Below are 18,271 nucleotides of genomic sequence, written 5' to 3' on the forward strand. Positions count from 1 at the left end.
TCTAGGGGGAGCTTTACTCTAAGACTTGAGCTAAAGCAACTCTAAAGATGTGAACACAACAATGCTTTATGTAAAAGTGGTAACCCCACTTGAGCTTAAACGATGAGTATGACCTATGATCAAGTGTTCTCACTTGACTCCTAAGTCAATATACTCATATATAGATGACCTTGTCATCGCAAATTGCTTGATAGATGCTAGAATTGGTTGTGCATGCCTTGTCACATATTTCATTTGCCATCTTATTGTGTGAGCATGCTGGTTGCATATTTTACTCATTCGAGGACATCCACTTGTTGTTTTGATTGTTTGGTTTTATTTCCTTTTGCCAAGTGGATGGACAAGAATGCCTAAGAACCTCCTCTAGCTATCTATGCTTTTCTCGTCTCAAACTCTATTCATGCTACATCACAAAATTTGATCAAGTCAGATTCGAACCACTCTGTGTGAGGAGCGCTCGGAGTCCCCGATTCGTCATAGACTTAAACTTCCAAAACCTCTTTATGATTCTCGGTCTGACCGATACCCCACTTTCGGTCCTACCGAGATCATTAAGTTGATCTAGGTTTTTGATCTCGGTGCAACCGATTTGAACCCTTCGGTCACACCGAGTTGTTCCACTCGGTCACACCGACAGGGTCGGGCTATATATAGTCACGGGCGAAAATTTGGAAATTTCTCCGAACCCCTTCGCCCGTGCGATAGCCTGCTCTGCCAACTTGGTCTTCGGATCATCTCCTCGCCGCCAGCCGCCTCCAGTCGCTGGTCTCCGTCGCCGTCAACGGAAATTCAACCCCGTCGTTGCCGCCGTAGCGAGTCTCCGCCGAACTAGGGTATGGACTCGATCTTTGTGCTATTCCCTAATCCGATTCTTAGCACATTGTGATCATCATGATTCTTGCCACGTTTGTTAAACTTCTATCCAGTCAATGAACTCGTAGATTAGGTTTAATTCGAAAATTTTAAGGTTAGGTTTCCACCAAAACCATCTCGGATCCACCGAGTTGAAAAACTCGGTCCCACCGATTTGGCTTATGTCATTGCACAAGTGAGACTCGGTCTGACCGAGAATTACTTATCGGTGTGACCGATTTTGGAACTCTGTGAAACCCTAGCAGTCTCAGTGCCACCGAACCGTGACTCGGTCTGACCGAGTTCACTAGTTTAGGTGCCAAAACTGCTTCGGTATCACCGAGTTTAGAAATCGGTAAATCCGAAATGCTTTCAGTGGGAAACTAAAACTAAGTTTTTGAATTATTCTTTTGCAAAAATCTCTGCATTTTGTGATGCTTATCCACTCTATCTCATCTATAACCTATTCATAGGGTCAGCAGTCAGAGTTTGCATCATGTCAGACCAAAGTGATAGCCAGAACTTGTCAGAGCAGCAAGTGCAGATGAGTGAGGGCACTAGTCCCTCAAGTTCCTCAGATGATGGCAGCAGGAGCACCCCTAGCAATCTGCCTAAAGCTGCCACAAGACAGAGAAAGAAGAGAACCTCAGACTCAGAAGATGAGGATTATGTGGCAGAAGAGGAAGTAACTTTCAAGAGAGGTGTGCTCAAGAAAGAGTATGGCTCAGCTGCAGCCATCAAGCCAGGAATGCACAAAAAGGCACCTACTAGGAGAGTTCCTACCTCCAAGCCTAGGAAGGCTGTTCCTGAGGAAACTATGAAACTCACTATGGAATCTGAAGAGGAAGAAATTGGCCAGGACAAGAAAAAGAAGAGGGCCAGAACTACCACTGCCAGAGTTGTTGGCAAGCCTTCCATGAGGAGAGATTCTTCTAATGAGGATGAAGAAGAAGAGGCGTCTGCACCAGCTACAGCCTCAGTTCCACCAGCTCCAGCGTCCACTTCAGCCTCGACTCCGACCACGTCTACAGAAGGCTTCGTCCTTGGAGTGCTCCGGACTCCACCACCACCTGAAGCTCAAGTCTGAGTGTCGACTTAGCACTATACATTTTTTAGGAACTTTTTGGTAACTTGTTGCCAAACGGGGAGAAAATGTATAGATTATAGGCTTCGAGAGAGAGTGTTCCTTTTATTCTCTCTTGTTTTATTTGGTGGTTTTTCGAACTTTGTTTGCTTTTGTGTGAGATACTATTTCATTGCTCGTGAGACATTGATGATCATGTGTTTGATCATAAGCTACACTTAATGTTTGCTTAATATTATCATCTTATCTATCTTATGTGATCATTCACTATTCTTGGTGATGAGTGCATGTATTTCATTCTTATCATTTTAAGCGCTCCACCAAGATGTATGTGACATGGAAGAGTAACCCATGACTCTAACTCTTTGTGCATTTGCAGTCCAAAGCAAATTTTAAATATGCACAAATTTAGGGGGAGCTCTTACTTGTCACATACTTCTCAAAGCGACGATATATTTCATGCTTATTATCATTTGTCGAAGCTTTGATCTATATGTTATCATCAATTACCAAAAAGGGGGAGATTGAAAGTGCAACTATCCCTAGGTGGTTTTGGTAATTCATAACAACATATAGCTCATTGAGCTAATGCTATTCCAAGATGACTATTTCAGGAAAGCTCAATGATTGGCATGGCATGGATGTGAAAGTGGAACCCTCAAAATGCTAAGGACAAAGGATTGGCTCAAGCTCAAAAGCTTAAGACTCTTCATTTTATATTTTAGTGATCCAAGATCACATTGAGTCTTTAGGAAAAGCCAATACTATCAAGGAGGGATGAGGTGTTGCTTAATGAGCCTCTTGCTTCATGTGCTTAATGATATGCTCCAAAATCCTCAGCTACTTTCCCACTTCCACATATGACCTAAACCCAAAGCCAAACTCGGTCCTACCGATTCTTTCTATCCGGCGCCACTGAGTTTCACTTGTCATAAGCCACTGCCAAACCCTAGCAATTCGGTTCTACCGATAGGGATTTCGGTCTCACCGAGATGGGATTGCAAACTCTCTGTTTCCCTTTCGTAACTTTTCGGTCTCACCGAAAGAGCGAATCGGTCCCACCGAGATTGCAATGTAAACTTCGTGTTTTCCTTTTGTAACTTTTCGGTCTCACCGAAAGAGCAAATCGGTCCCACCGAGTTTGCCTGACCAACTCTCTGGTTAGCTTATTACCAAACTCGGTCTCACCGAGTTTGTGTAATCGGTCTCACCGAGATTACGTTATGCCCAAACCCTAACTATATCGGTCCTACCGAGTTGCATGTCAGTCCCACCGAAAATCTCTAACGGTCACTAGGTTTACCTTTTCGGTCCGACCGAGTTTGTTGATTCGGTCCCACCGAGATTGGAAAACTGTGTGTAACGGTTGTATTTTGTGTGGAGGCAATATATACCCCTCCACCTCCTCTTCATTCGTGGAGAGAGCCATCAGAACACATACACAATTCCAACTCATATGTTCTGAGAGAGAACCACCTACTCATGTGTTGAGACCAAGATATTCCATTCCTACCATATGAATCTTGATCTCTAGCCTTCCCCAAATTGCTTTCCACTCAAATCTTCTTTCCACAAAATCCAAATCCTATGAGAAAGAGTTGAGTGTTGGGGAGACTATCATTTGAAGCACAAGAGTAAGGAGTTCATTACCTACACACCATTTGTTACTTCTTGGAGAGTGGTGTCTCCTAGATTGGCTAGGTGTTACTTGGGAGCCTTCGACAAGATTGTGGAGTTGAACCAAGGAGTTTGTAAGGGCAAGGAGATCGCCTACTTCGTGAAGATCTACCGCTAGTGAGGCAAGTCCTTCGTGGGCGATGGCCATGGTGGGATAGACAAGGTTGCTTCTTCATGGACCCTTCGTGGGTGGTTGCTTCTTCGTGGACCCTTCGTGGATGGAGCCCTCCGTGGACTCGCGCAACCATTACCCTTCGTGGGTGGAGCCCTCCGTGGACTCGCGCAACCGTTACCCTTCGTGGGTTGAAGTCTCCATCAACGTGGATGTAGGATAGCACCACCTATCCGAACCACGGGAAAAACATCCGTGTCTCCAATTGCGTTTGAATTCTCCAAATCCTTCCCTTTACATTCTTGCAAGTTGCATGCTTTACTTTCCGCTGCCAATATACTCTTTTGCATGCTTGCTTGAATTGTGTGATGATTGCTTGACTTGTCCTACAATAGCTAAAATCTGCCAAGAACTAAAATTGGGAAAAGGTTAAGTTTTTATTTGGTCAAGTAGTCTAATCACCCCCCCTCTAGACATACTTTCGATCCAACAACCTTCCATCCTGGTGGATCGGAATTTTAGATACAATAACTTTTGATTTGAACTAAGGCGCTTACACATCGCTCATCGTCCTGTGATTTCTTCCGTGAGACACAATCTTCACGCCAAGTCAACCACACTTGCTTACACATCGCTCATCCTTGTGTGATTTCTTCTATGAGACACAATCTTCACGCCAATCTCTTGCAATGTAGTACTCGGAATGGAGATTTGACCGCTCAATATGCATTGGCATTAACTTCGAGACCATGCCACTCCTCATGCGAGTTATGGATCATTTGAGCATTCACCCCTCGTATTCTCCTCGCCTTACCCATCACCTTCGCGGCCTCCAGTTCATCCACTCGATTGAGTCCCCGCACCTCACCATCATCCTCCAACGCCATCCCTGGACCATGATGCATTGCCCATCCCGGTGGTTCGAATTTACAGGTACAATAACCTTTGATTTGGACTAGGGGCACGCCATTTAACAATCGCACCGACTTATGCATCGCTCATCCTCCAGTGGTTCTTTTGTGAGACACAATCTTCATGCCAGTCTCTTGCAATGTACTATTCGAATATATGATTTGACCGCTAATCTCAGACAATGTATTGAGAATAACTACGAGACCATGACACTACTTAACGAGTTATGGATCATTTGAGCGCTCACCTCATATCGTTCTGGTCTTAGCTATTCCCTTTCCAGCCTTCTGTTCACCCATCGACTGAGTTCCCATGCCTCACCACTGTCCTCCACCGCCATCCTTGGTGCCTCACCGACCGCCGCCGCCGCACTCCTCGCCTTGCTAACCCTACAATTAAGGATGCAGAAGCGACGCCTGATCCGCCTCGCTTCATAGTCAAACTAGGTCAAATTAGTTATAATCCTCCCGGTTAAGATTTAGTTCAATTTGAACTAAACTCATCCTTTTGCGGGCTTTCACGGGAGCCCACTTGCATCCCTACCTAGTACTCCCTCTATAAAAAAATATAAGAGTGTTTGGGTCATTATTTTAGCGATCTAAACGCTCTTATATTTCTTTACGGAGGGAGTACAGTTTTGTTTCGGACACTAGAGCATCTCCAGTAGGGTCTCAAAAGGCCCCAAGGCGCCTTTTTATGCGATGGCGTCGAAAAAACCCCAATTGCGTCCCCAAGACGCCGGAATCCGCCGGCTCGGCCCGTTTTTGGGCCCGACGATCATAGCCCGAACCCAGCGCACTGTGGGCGCTCGGGGGCTCCAGCGCAAGGGAAAAACACGTCAGGGCCACACTGTCAGGCGAAAAGTCAAGCCATTCGTCCAGATTCATCCCCCACCCCCCGCGCGCTCAGCCACCATCCTGTCGATCCTGACGCCGCCCACCGCCCAACACCGCTAGATAGGCCATTCCGCACCGGAAAAGAGAGAAGGTTTCGCCGCGGCAACCTCTCCACTACCGTCTAGGCGAGTTTTCCGGCGCTTCGGCCGCGCAGGACGGTTTTTCGGCGGGTATGCGCCCATCACGGCGAATATGGGCCGATTCGCACCGATATCGGGCCTTTTTCACCGAAAGTGGGCCGAAAAGCAGGCACATTTGCGCCAAAATGGGCCGATATCGGCGCCTGAGGGCGACGACTCGGTACCCAACTGCCCCGAGAGCCGATTATACCACTGGCTCGCCCCTAGGCGGCGGTTTTTATGCCACTTGGGGGGCCAACGGCTGGAGATGCTCTTAGTTGTGTACACACCTGGGGTGCGCCTTGCAAAGCACAAGGGAGAAAGAAAGTCTATTGTACACATGGAGCAGTTGAAATTTCCAGATATGTTCGTCTTAATTTTCCCCAAGAGGAGACCCGGAATCGCATTCCCCCGGTGGACCCCAGCGGCCCATGTGCTGACGTGAAAACGACTCACGGCACTCCGCTGGCAGTGGCCACTGCAGCAGAAGCAACCCTCCCTCGTCTCCCCACCGGTCGCCGCCCCCCGTCCAGTACCAAATTCCCCTCCTTTCCTCCTCGCTCCTCGGCCCGATCGAACGGCCCCGCCTGGATCACGACCCGCCGGAGCCCAGATGCCCCCGCGTCTCCTGCTGCTCCTCCTGGCCGCCGCCCTCCCGCCGCCGGCCGCGGCCCGGCTCGGCGACCACGAGCCCCCTCCCCCCCCGCACCCGCGCGCCCACCAGCACCGCGCCCAGAGCGGCGGCGGCACCGGGGGCGCGAGCCGCGTGCTCACCACCGCGCTCGTTGCCGCCGCGTCGCTCCTCGCCGTGCTCCTGCTCTACCTCTGCGTCGCCATCGCCGTGCGCCGCATACGCGGCAAGGGGGACGGGCGCGCGTCGCGGCAGCAGGCGTCGCAGTCCTCCCGCGCGGCCGCGTTCCTCCGCCGCCACGGCCTGCACCACAGCCGCCCGGCCTTCACCTACGAGCAGCTCCGCGCCGCCACGGCCGGGTTCGACGCCGCGCGCAAGCTCGGGGACGGCGGCTTCGGGACGGTGTACCTGGCGTACCTCCCGCCCGCGGGCCGCCCCGCCGCGGTGAAGCGGCTCCACGTGCCGCCCGCCCCGTCCCCGTCCTCCGCCACCATCACCAAGTCCTTCTGCAACGAGGTGCTCATCCTCTCCGCGCTCCGCCACCCGCACCTCGTCCGCCTCCACGGCTTCTGCGCCGACCCGCGCGCGCTGCTCCTCGTCTACGACTTCGTCCCCAACGGCACCCTCTCGCACCACCTCCACCGCCGGGGCCGCGGCGCCGCGGCCGCAGCGCCTCCGCCGCTCCCCTGGCGGACCCGGCTCGCCATGGCGGCCCAGATCGCGTCGGCGCTCGAGTACCTCCACTTCGCGGTCAAGCCGCACGTGGTCCACCGCGACGTCACCTCCTCCAACATCTTCGTGGAGGCGGACATGCGCGCCCGGCTCGGCGACTTCGGGCTGTCGCGGCTCCTGGCGACGCCCGACGCCTGCTCCACGGCGACCGGGCGGGAGGTGGTGTGCTGCACGGCGCCGCAGGGCACGCCGGGGTACCTGGACCCGGACTACCACCGGTCGTTCCAGCTGACGGAGAAGAGCGACGTGTACAGCTTCGGCGTGGTGGTGCTGGAGCTGGTGACGGGGCTGCGGCCCGTGGACGTGGGCAGGGAGCGGCGGGACGTGACGCTGGCGGACTGGGTGGTGTCCAAGATCCAGATCGGCGAGCTGAGGGAGGTGGTGGACCCGCCGGTGCTGGACGAGCTCCCCGGCGTGATGCCCAGCGTGGAGGCGGTGGCGGAGCTGGCGTTCCGGTGCGTGGCGCCGGACAAGGACGACCGGCCCGACGCCCGGGAGGCGCTGGCGGAGCTGAGGAGGATCCAGGGGATGCTCCCCGAGCTGTCCAACCACAAGGACTGCTCTTGACTTTGGTTTCCACATATCAAAATTGTGCGAGCACTGCACAATCTCTCGGGTTGATTGGTCGCAGTTATCGTTGCATTTTGTCGAAGACGAGTGCCTCATTGTGGATGACCGGATGGCAAATCCGTTCAGACATGTCGCGATCCAATTCCAAGGTACGTACGCGTGAGGTTATAGGTATACAGAGATCGATCAACGGTAGGATGATACTTTGACAGTGATATGAGCTTACTTTGGTGTTGGTTCTGTGAGCTCAAGGAGTAGTATGAGCAAGCTCCTCTGCCTTTTGTGTTTGGCAGTAGCTTGTGATGAAAATGAACAAGTGTAACATAAGAGGAGGATTCGTAGTAACGCTGTTCTTGTCAATATGAACTCCTGTAAGTTGGTTCAGTAGTCAAGAAACTGATGTTAGGTACGTATGAGACAGGCACCCCACAATTGGGTTCTTGTTATATCCATGATGATGATTATCCTCTCTGGCAGGGGGTTGACTTGGCCAGGAAAAATGTTCGGTACTTAGTACTCCCTCGGTCCGGAAATATTTGTTGAAGAAATGGATGCACGGCAAATATTTTCGGATCGGAGGAAGTACATTTCCTTCTCTGTGCATGTGTTTGGTTGCTTGCCAGCGACTCCAAAAAGAGGGTCCTATTGAAAAAGAAATTATTCAAAATAGAAAGAAGTTTCTTTTTCTTCAAATTCAATTGTGTATTTATCTCTTATTCAAAAATTTCCCTGAAAACCGAATTTCATTTTTTCATTCAATGGGGTTAGATGATCTAGTTCTTAATATTATTACTTTACTCAATTGACAAACCTCTGATAGAGCAAACTAACACTAGTTACCAATTCTCTTCTCAACCTCTATACTCGGATTCATTAACACTCCATCATATATTGACCATCGTTAGATGTCAACATTGGATATATAAGATGGTTATATCTCTTAATCCCTTCATTTTTATTTACTCCATATAATAGCATTGTCTGAAGTCAAATTTTATATACTTTGATCAAGTTTATGGAAACAATATTAACATTTGTAGTATACCAAATTCAACATCGAATACAGTATATAAGATGACCGTATCCCGTCTGAGGAAAAAAAAAAGCAACCCACAACGTGTGGAGTGGTTATCCAAGTCCGAGCAGCACCTATGAAGTATAATTCCATATTTCACGGTAAGAGATTGCTGACCTGGTGGTAGCCTACTCGCCAAACAAGGTTATAAACACGTTTGTTCTACCTTACGCACGCGGTGTGGTACTAAACGTACAGCAGAACCGGGACTCGGTGTGGAGATCACTTTTTGTTTTTTGAGAAAGACTCGGAGATCACGTTGTACCGCGTTGTGTCTCGGCCCAACACACTCCTACCCGCGAGTTTGAGGCCAGGCCCGTCCGGTAAAGCGATGCCTTCGGGCTCCGGCTTCATCGCCCAGTCATCATCATCCTTCGCGTTTATAATGTTCAAAATTACGGGAAACCGAGAGCGCTATAGGGTTCAAAATTACAGGCATACAAACCAAGAAGACGCGGCAAAAGTGAAAAGAAACATCCTGAGTGACCTCACACCACAGCGACAGGAAAACATCAAGGGAGGTACCTCTCCACACAGCAGCAGAAGCAACACCTGATGGGATTTGAAGCTTGCAGCATGGCGGGAGGCTTCTCGCGCACCAGCACGTCGTTGCCGGTGAGAGCTTGTTGGTGGCCATGGCGGCCGGCCCCACCCTCACCCCCTGCGTCGCAGCGCGCATACTCCCCCGCCCATTTGCCTCACCACCGACGGCCACAAAAAAACTTATGGAGGATTAGAGCCCGTCGCAAATGGAGGTAGAAAGAAAGGGGGCAAAAGATAGGCGAGGAAAAGGATCGGAGGGGGGGTTGTGCTGGACCCACCACGTACTTGCGTTGCGTGCGGGGGGATGGAATCGTGGCAAGCAAGCCGGCCGAAAGTTCGGCCGACTGACTAGCTACAAGCGTTTACCAATTTTTTTAAGTCTTCAAAATCAATTGAGGTCTTCTATTTGAAATTGAGCCACTCAATTTTGACTAGATCAACAATATTTAATACACGATGCTTCTTAATTTTAGAGCCCCCATTAAATTGAGGTGTTACATTTGAATTTGGTTTATGATTTTGATCGGACCAACAATTTCTCAAGGAGCTATCTCATTCAATTAATGTAATCAATTTTAGATTTGATTCATGGTTTGTACTGGGTCAGCGATTCCTCAATTAATCAAAAGCAACAAACGTAAAAACACATCAGTCCCGCATATCCTCGCATTACCTAGAAAATTGAAGAGTCAACATGTGACACTGTAGTTTTAATGTAATACGTGCGGCCACCAAGGTAAGAAACTTTCATATATAAATATTAGTTGATTAGTAGATAAACCATAATCACACTGCCAAGAAAAGCCCACTAGAACACTGCATTATAAACACACACACACACACATACACACCATCTTCCGCACATGTCAAATCAAATAACAAACAAAAATTATGAAATCCCAAGAACACTAACGGCGCGACAAAGCGTGCTCAACCTTTCTAGTAACTAGAGAATACCCCGCGCGTTGCTGCGGGAATCGATTGCAATATATTTCAATGATTTGATTGTATGAAGCTTCCATTGTTGATTTAATAATATATGAACTAAAGCTAAATATAAATATTATCTATTGTATTTAATGCTGAGTAGTTAGAAAATATTTTGAATATAAGTGGCATAACATATGGAAAACTTTTTTCATGCATGTTGAGTGGACCTTTTATGAGGTGGCATGTGTAATGAGGTGAAAGGTGTGCATGAGATGAAATAACAATGGTAAACTTTTTCTCATGCATGTAGTGGTGGGCTTTTGATGAGGTGACATGTGTGCATGTTGAGATAAATAGGATAGTGGGGATCAACTTCTTATGTATATAGGATATGGTTATATCTCATTCAATCCCTTCATTTTTATTTACTCCGCATATTAGTTTTGTCTGAAGTCAAACTTTATATGCTTTGATCAAGTTTATAGAAAAACTATTTAACATGTAGTACACCAAATCAACATCGAAGATATAAGATGACCATATCCCGTCCAAGGAAAATACCAAATCAACATCGAATACAGTATATAAGATGACCGTATCCCGTTTGCGAAAAAAAAAAGCAACCCACAACGTGTCGTGTGGTTATCCAAGTCCGAGCAGCACCTACGAAGTATAATTCCATATTTCACGGTAAGAGATTGCTGACCAGGCCTGCTGCCTGGTGATAGCCTACTCGCCAAACAAGGTTATAAACACGTTCGTTCTACCTTACGCGCGCGGTGTGGTACTAAACGTACAGCAGAACCGGGACTGGGAGGTCACAACATATCCGGGGCGGCGCGCGTTGTATCTCGGCCCAACACACTCGTACGCGAGTTTGAGGCCGGGCCCGTCCGGTAAGGCGATGCCTTCGGGCTCCGGCTTCATCGCCCAGTGGCCCAGTCATCATCATCCTTCGCGTTTAATGTTCAAGATTACGAGAAACCGAGAGCGCTGTAGGGTTCAAAATTACAGGCATGCGAATCAAGAAGGCGCGGCAAAAGCCAAAAGAAACATCATGAGTGACCTCACATCACGGTGACCGGAAAACATCAAGGCAGGCACCTCTCCACACCAGAGCAGAAGCTGGGCTGGAGAGGGAAGCCTGCATATCACAGGCTTGATTAAGGTCCTTAAAATCCTTAAAATTAGCTGGGCAGGCCTTGTTAAGATCTTTAAAATCGACGCACAAGCGCCATGATTTCTCCTTCTTTGGTACCATCATCAGCTTCGCTAACCAGTCCAGATGTTTTATGTCTCTAATGAATCCGGCCTCCAATAGCTTGGCTAGTTCCTCTCCCATGGCTTGTCTCTTAGGTTCGGAGAAACGCTGAAGAGCCTGCTTGACTGGCTTGAATCCTTTTAGGATATTTAGGCTGTGCTCGGCTAGCCTGCGTGGGATTTCTGGCATGTCTAAAGGGTGCCAGGCAAAAATGTCCCAGTTCTCGCGTAGGAACTCTCGCAGTGCGGCGTCAACATCAGGGTTTAAATGTGCCCCAATGGAAGCTGTTTTTATAGGGTCCGTTGGATGGACTTGGAATTTGACTATTTCGTCTGCCGGTTTAAAGGATGTGGACTTGGATCTTTTATCGAGTATCACGTCGTCCCTGTTCACCGTGGCCGCAGCGCAGTTAGTTCCTCTGCCGCTAGGGCTTCGGATAGTGCCTCGAGGGCCAGTGCGGCTGTCTTATTTTCGGCGCGGAGTGCTATGTCCGGATCACTAGCAAAAGTGATGATTCTGTTGGGCCCGGGTATTTTGAGCTTCATGTACCCGTAATGGGGTATGGCTTGAAAGATTGTAAACGCCTCCCTCCCTAATAAAGCGTGGTATCTGCTGCTGAACGGAGCCACTTGGAATGTAATTTGTTCGAACCTGTAATTATCCGGCGTGCGAATACCACATCTAGTGTGATTTTCCCAGCACAGCGTGCTTCCCGGCTGGGGATAATTCCTCTAAAGGTTGTGCTACTTTGCTCAATGCGGCTCCAGTCTATTTTCATCTTTTGAAGAGTTTCCTCATAGATGAGGCTTAATCCGCTGCCGCCGTTCATGAGTACCTTGGTGAGTCGAAAGCCGTCCACGATTGGACTGAGGACCAGTGCGGCTGGTGCTCGGACTGTTCGGAATTTAGATTCGTCACTGGCATTGAAGGTAATAGCCGTGTCACTCCAAGGATTTATTGCTGCTACGTGGCAGATTTCGGCCATACTGTGGAGTGTTCGCTTGCGTCTATTATTTGACGCGAAGGTCTCAAAGACCGTTAACACCGTATTGTTGTCCACAGGATGGTGCTCTGTGGTATTTGGGAGGAGTAGATCCTCACCACTTTTACCCACCTGCCGGAGTATCCAACATGCTCTAAGGCTGTGCGTTGGTATTGCATCCGCTGTACTATGAATTTTGCAGGGTCCGTTAAGCCATCCCTCCAGTACGGTTCCTTGCCCCGTAGAGGGTTTTTGCTTTTTGGTAGTTAACACGAATGTATTGTGATAATGCACCCTTTTATTTCGGACTGGGTTTGTATTCAGGGCCAGATTATCCCAAAATTTTATTTCGGTTTTCCAGGCGCTTTCCATCGCACAGTACTTTCGTACTATGGACACCAAGTCGGCAAAGCGTGTAATTTCGCGGTGACTTATGGCGTTGAGGATTCCCTTGTCCGTGCAATTATTGCAGAAGAATGAAATTGCGTCTTCCTCGCGGCAGTCCTTTATCCTGTTCATGACCAGGAGGAATTTGGCCCAGCAATGGTGTACTGTTTCTTCGGGCTCTTGCCTAATTTGGGATAGATCGCTTATGTTTGGGTGGGTGGGTGGAATTGAACCCGAATCCTCACCCAATCTGAGACTCAGGGGCCAAGGAGTTTCCGAACTCGGAAGTTTGGATTCTTGGATGTTTTCCAATAAATCTAGCCCGCTGCCTGACTCTAGGTTCAGGTCTTGAGTGACGTCCTCCCCTCCGTGGGTATCCGGCTTGGAGGGATCTGGAATCCGAGCATAGCTAGTCCTTAAGATAGATGAAGGGTTGCCGCATTGTTCCTCTACCACTGCAACGTGATGGGTGACCTGGGAAGAGTTGATCTCTCTCAGGTCGGGTTTAGGCCCAATCTGATCGTAGTCTGTAGCGACTCCCAGGGCAGCGATGCGATCCAAGATCTCGTTTAGGGAAGAGAGCTCCATTGGATCTAACTGCTCGGCGAGTTCCGAGTTGACGTGAAGATTGCTTTCGATGACCCGAGAAGTCATCGTCGACGCAACGGCCGAACAGGCGGTCATAAGAAAACCACCTAGCCGGAGAGTTTGACCGATAGCCAAAGCTCCCTTAGCAACAGTGCCGTCTTTAAAGATGGGATGAGGCATCCTTCCTAATGGCGACGGCACAACGGAACTCTCAAAGAAAGCACCAATGTCGGTGTCAAAACCGGCGGATCTCGGGTAGGGGGTCCCGAACTGTGCGTCTAGGCCGGATGGTAACAGGAGGCAGGGGACACAACGTTTTACCCAGGTTCGGGCCCTCTTGATGGAGGTAAAACCCTACGTCCTGCTTGATTGATATTGATGATATGGGTAGTACAAGAGTAGATCTACCACGAGATCAGAGAGGCTAAACCCTACAAGTTAGCCTATGGTATGATTGTATGTTATGGTTGTTGTTGTCCTACGGACTAAAACCCTCCGGTTTATATAGACACCGGAGAGGGTTAGGGTTACACAGGGTCGGTTACAAAGAAGGAGATATGCATATCCGTATTGCCTAGCTTGCCTTCCACGCCAAGTAGAGTCCCATTCGGACACGAGACGAAGTCTTCAATCTTGTATCTTCATAGTCCAACAGTCCGGCCAAAGGATATAGTCCGGCTGTCCGGAGACCCCCTAATCCAGGACTCCCTTAGCGCTGCTGGTAAGATTCTGTGTATAGACTTTTCCCTAGTAGTGCTCCCTTGGTACCTAAGTATGCAAAGACTATCCACTTGAGGTAGTATCCATGTCTCAAGTGAATTGAAGGGTAGATCAAAGAAGAGTGAGTTAACCTTTCTTCAATGGCATGTGCACGGGCTCTAGTCATCGGTCCACTTGGCGCTTGGGGTGTTGGTGTAGAATCCATGGGGATGACTGTTGGTTTCTTCGCATCATTGACCCTCTCTTTTGATCTCTTCCTTCTGTCGAGCCTCCTCGTGCTAGACGTCGTACTGGGACTTATAGGCACCCTATCATCATTATCACAATCATCTTCCTAACCCCCCATCCAATTATGGAGAGGAATTGTTCCATGAGCTCCCACTTTTTGGGAGGAACCTCCTGATTCCTCATTTTCCACTTCTTATTGGCACCTATATTGGTCAATGGTGACACCACTTGAAAGAGAGTTCCTCACTTACTACAAACAACCCACCCAACATTGCATATCTCTTGAATCGTACCCATTCACTTTGAGATATCTTGGACTGTACGATTAGATTTATGCCCAAGGTGGTGATGCAAGCTCTTCGCGCCCCACCAAAAGTTTGTACTCTTTGATCTGAATCCCTCAACTCAATCACAAAAGCAATGTCCTCACTTTTGGCGTAATTTGTAGCCCAAATTGATTTCTTTCCTTGGAGGCTTGGGACGGACATGGAGTTTCTCAACCCGAGCTCAAATGAACTTGGGTGAACAGGAAAATTGAGAAAAAATCAAAAAGAATTGCAAGCTCTTAGAGCTTTTGTCAATGTTTGTCAAAAAAATTGCGGATTTTTTTTAAATTTGTTTCGATTTTACTGTTCACTCGAGCTTATTTGAGCTCGAGCTGAGAAGGTTACTTTCCGCTTGGGATTGATCTGATTCAACATCTTTTACTCACCACATCCCAATTGCTCAAAGTGCCCCACGGACATGCCATCAAGATCAACATTAGTCTCAACCAAATCACCTATCATACTAAAGAATAATTTGTTACTAACCATCTTTCCTTCCAACTGCACATAAGCATCACTACACACACTACAAGAAATTTGTTAATCCGTGACGGATTTCGGGTGACGATCTTGGAAACTGTCATGGAAACCGTCACGAACTAGCAAGATGCGGATGACCCCCAAAATGGCAGCCCCTGGATGACGGACATTGAGGGATCGTCATGGAAACCGTCACGTATCGACCAACTGCCACCATTCTTCCACTGTCACATCTCACTCAATCGGACAAAATGATATACAGAGGATGATGTTTTTTTCTTACCAACTATAGACATCTCCGAGTGCCTTGGGGTACACATGCACCGGAGTTTTGCGCGTCGCGGTACGAAGGGAGGAGGGGAGGCACATGGGACAACGTTAACGCGGCCGCCTTCTTCCTTGGCAGCATTGGGGTCGTCACCTCTATGCTCGAGTTGTGGAAGGCGGGTTGCAGGTGCGACAAGCGGGGAAGTCATGGGATCCTGCTCGAAACCGGGGGAATGGGCCGCAGGGGTCGGGGTAAAGTCCATGGCGTTGTCGGTAAGGGCTGCGTACAGGAGGAGGTGGCGTTACGGCGAGGAAGGGAAGGCAAAAGAGAGGACGTGAAGAGGAGCGAGAGGAGAAATGCAGTTTGTACGAAACTATTTTGGATGAATTGCACTCGGGGAAAGAAAACGCTACATCCTCCAAATATGTAGAAGGGTGGGCTGGATTTTGCACAACCTTGAGAGAAAACATGATGAATGAAGCACATGATAACGATTTAACTGTACCGAGCTTTGTTGACCTAAATCGTCATACACTCATACGGACGATTACTAACGCGACCGTTCACCACACGACTCTCTTGCTTCATGGGTGTGCGGCAAGCAAGGACCCGGCAACATGGGCCGGAAGGATCTATACACCATCTTCGTGTTAACAGTTTGGGAGCTGTGGAAGCACGGGAATACCATCCTGTTGGATGAAGCACGGCCGTCGATCGAGCAGTTACACGTCGAGTAAGTTTAGAGGGCATGGTGTGGTCGGTTGAATTACTGAAAGGGAACATAAACCCTTTCTTCGGTACGGTAGCGAGGTGAGGGCGTAGCGAGGAGTAGCGTGTCTTGATGATGTAGTTGTAAACTTGGGTGGGGGCATTCTTTGATTGATTCGAGAAAAGAAACGCGATGGGTCACATACGACGTCTCTCTAAAAGAGCTGCTCTAACCATTCTGACAAGGTCTCGTCCCTGCTTCGCCTCTGCCGCCGTTCCGCCTCGCCGGGGATACGAATCCGGTGACTCGAGTAACCAAATCATGGACCAATGAGCAAGAGGCATTCAAAAAGTGAAAAAAAAAAAAGGTGGCGTAGTCATGGACCAATGAGCAAGAGGCATTCAAAAAGTGAAAAAAAAAAGGTGGCGTAGCGGAGAACAGCCGGGACAGCAGTGTTGGCCGGTGGAGACGTGCGAAACTCCTCCAGGGCCAGACCACGCCCACGCGGCTTGACCACATGGCCTCCTCCTGCTGCTATGTTAGGGGGGTGGGCAGCGATGGAGCCGGTGCCAGAACCAAGACAGCCGCCCTAAGCGGAAAGAAAAACCCCTTTTCGAGCCGCGAAACGGAAGGATGACACGGCGGCCATGCCCATGCATGCATGCCAGCGTGCACCGGCGCAGCAGAGCGGAAGAGAAGGCATACGCGCAGCGCGGTGTGGGTGGGAACACAACGCACGGCTGGGATGGCATCGCCGGCCAGCGCAAGATGATTTGATACGTGCGGCAGCGGAATCGGATGCCAAAACCTCGTTGCAAAGCAAAGCAACCCGGCGAGGTGCCGAGGTTCGATTCGGCGGCCTCTTTTGCTTGCGCTTTCCAGATGCCTCGCCACACCGGAGAAGCATCGCTTCGCCTCCTTCGGCCGACACGCATGGCCTACCGCCTTTACCCCCCGCGCGCGACGCGCACACGGCTGCCTCGCCCGCCCGCCGGCTATAAGTACACGCACCCGCCGCCCAGAAACGCCATTAGCCACTTACCTGCTCCACTGTTACCCGTCCATCGTCTTCCAGCCGCTTCCTTCCCCATCCGTCCCCGGCGTCACCGTGCACACACACAGAAAGTAGTGAGCTCGTCGATCCGGGAGAGATCAGGATGAGCGACCCCAAGTACGCCTACCCCTACCCCGCGCAAGGTACGCTCACCCTCATCTCGGCATGGAGAAGAGGATCCAAGATGTGGCCAGCCGGGCTTCGTTTCTCGATCTTGATCTTGATGGTCTGTGTGTTGTTGGTCATTTATGTATGTGTGCAGGTTACTACCAGGGAGGGCCATACCAGGGGCAGGGCGGCCCGTACCAGGGGCCGCCGGTGATGGCGCCGCCGCAGTACGCCGCGCCGCCGCCGCGCCCCCAGCCCAGCTTCCTCGAAGGCTGGTACGTACTTACCACTTACCCTGCGCACGGCTAATTGCTTGTCCCCGGCCGCTACTTTTTCTCATGATTCGGCTCCCTCCCTGTCTAGCACAAGTAGGCTAGGATTATCAACTCCCTAGCTTAATTACTTCACCTAGCCACTGGTGATCAGCGTACTCACAGTACTCACTGTGTGCTTTCATTTCCTGCTGTGCAGTTTGGCCGCGCTTTGCTGCTGCTGCCTGATCGACGAGTGCTGCTGCGACCCCTCCATCATCTTCGTCGGCTAGATCACCCAAGGCCAAGCCAGGGCATCCGGCCTGGCATGCTGTCAACTGTACAAAGAGATGCCCTCATCAAGGATATTTACCACGTTGTTGCCACGCTATATATCATGATCTCTCTCCTCCATATATATGAACGTATTCCCTTATTATTGTTATCTCACTACGGTGTTGCCTGCCTGTGTAACTCGAATCCATCAGTAACAAAGGCTTTATCATCTTACTGTCTCCATTTCCTCTGCTTGCGATTCTTTATACTCTTGCACGTGTTGCTCCTTCATTGTGCTCAGTAGTGATGAATCTGTGATTAATTCTTCTCTTAGTATTATTGCGGTTGGGTGGAATGTGGATACGCGAGGGAGACGTCTCTGCACTGAGCGAGAGTGAAAGGCAACAACAATTTGCGAGAACCAATGCTAAAGCAATGTTATCCTGCCATAAAGCAGGTGCTCAGAACAAAGATAAAAGGGCAAAAAAAAAACAGGCGAT

At 49.6% G+C, this 18,271-nt stretch overlaps 2 protein-coding genes across 2 annotated transcripts; both read left to right on the top strand.

The window, feature by feature from the left end:
• The first annotated feature begins 6,132 nt into the window (after nt 1-6,132).
• On the top strand, nt 6,133-8,085 carry LOC125510992 (Protein kinase superfamily protein). Its single transcript, XM_048676277.2, has one exon. It carries the CDS (start codon nt 6,266-6,268, stop codon nt 7,580-7,582), a length of 1,317 nt encoding a protein of 438 aa, XP_048532234.1. The 5' UTR covers nt 6,133-6,265; the 3' UTR covers nt 7,583-8,085.
• Nucleotides 8,086-17,092: 9,007 nt separating this feature from the next.
• On the top strand, nt 17,093-18,000 carry LOC125510994 (uncharacterized). Its single transcript, XM_048676280.1, has 3 exons — nt 17,093-17,279; nt 17,399-17,519; nt 17,716-18,000. Exons 1-3 carry the CDS (start codon nt 17,240-17,242, stop codon nt 17,786-17,788), a joined length of 234 nt encoding a protein of 77 aa, XP_048532237.1. The 5' UTR covers nt 17,093-17,239; the 3' UTR covers nt 17,789-18,000.
• The last annotated feature ends 271 nt before the right edge of the window (nt 18,001-18,271 follow it).

The sequence above is a fragment of the Triticum urartu genome, chromosome 5A (assembly GCF_056163025.1).
Source record: "Triticum urartu cultivar PI428250 chromosome 5A, HENAU_Tu73, whole genome shotgun sequence".
NCBI classification, from domain to species: Eukaryota; Viridiplantae; Streptophyta; class Magnoliopsida; order Poales; family Poaceae; genus Triticum; species Triticum urartu.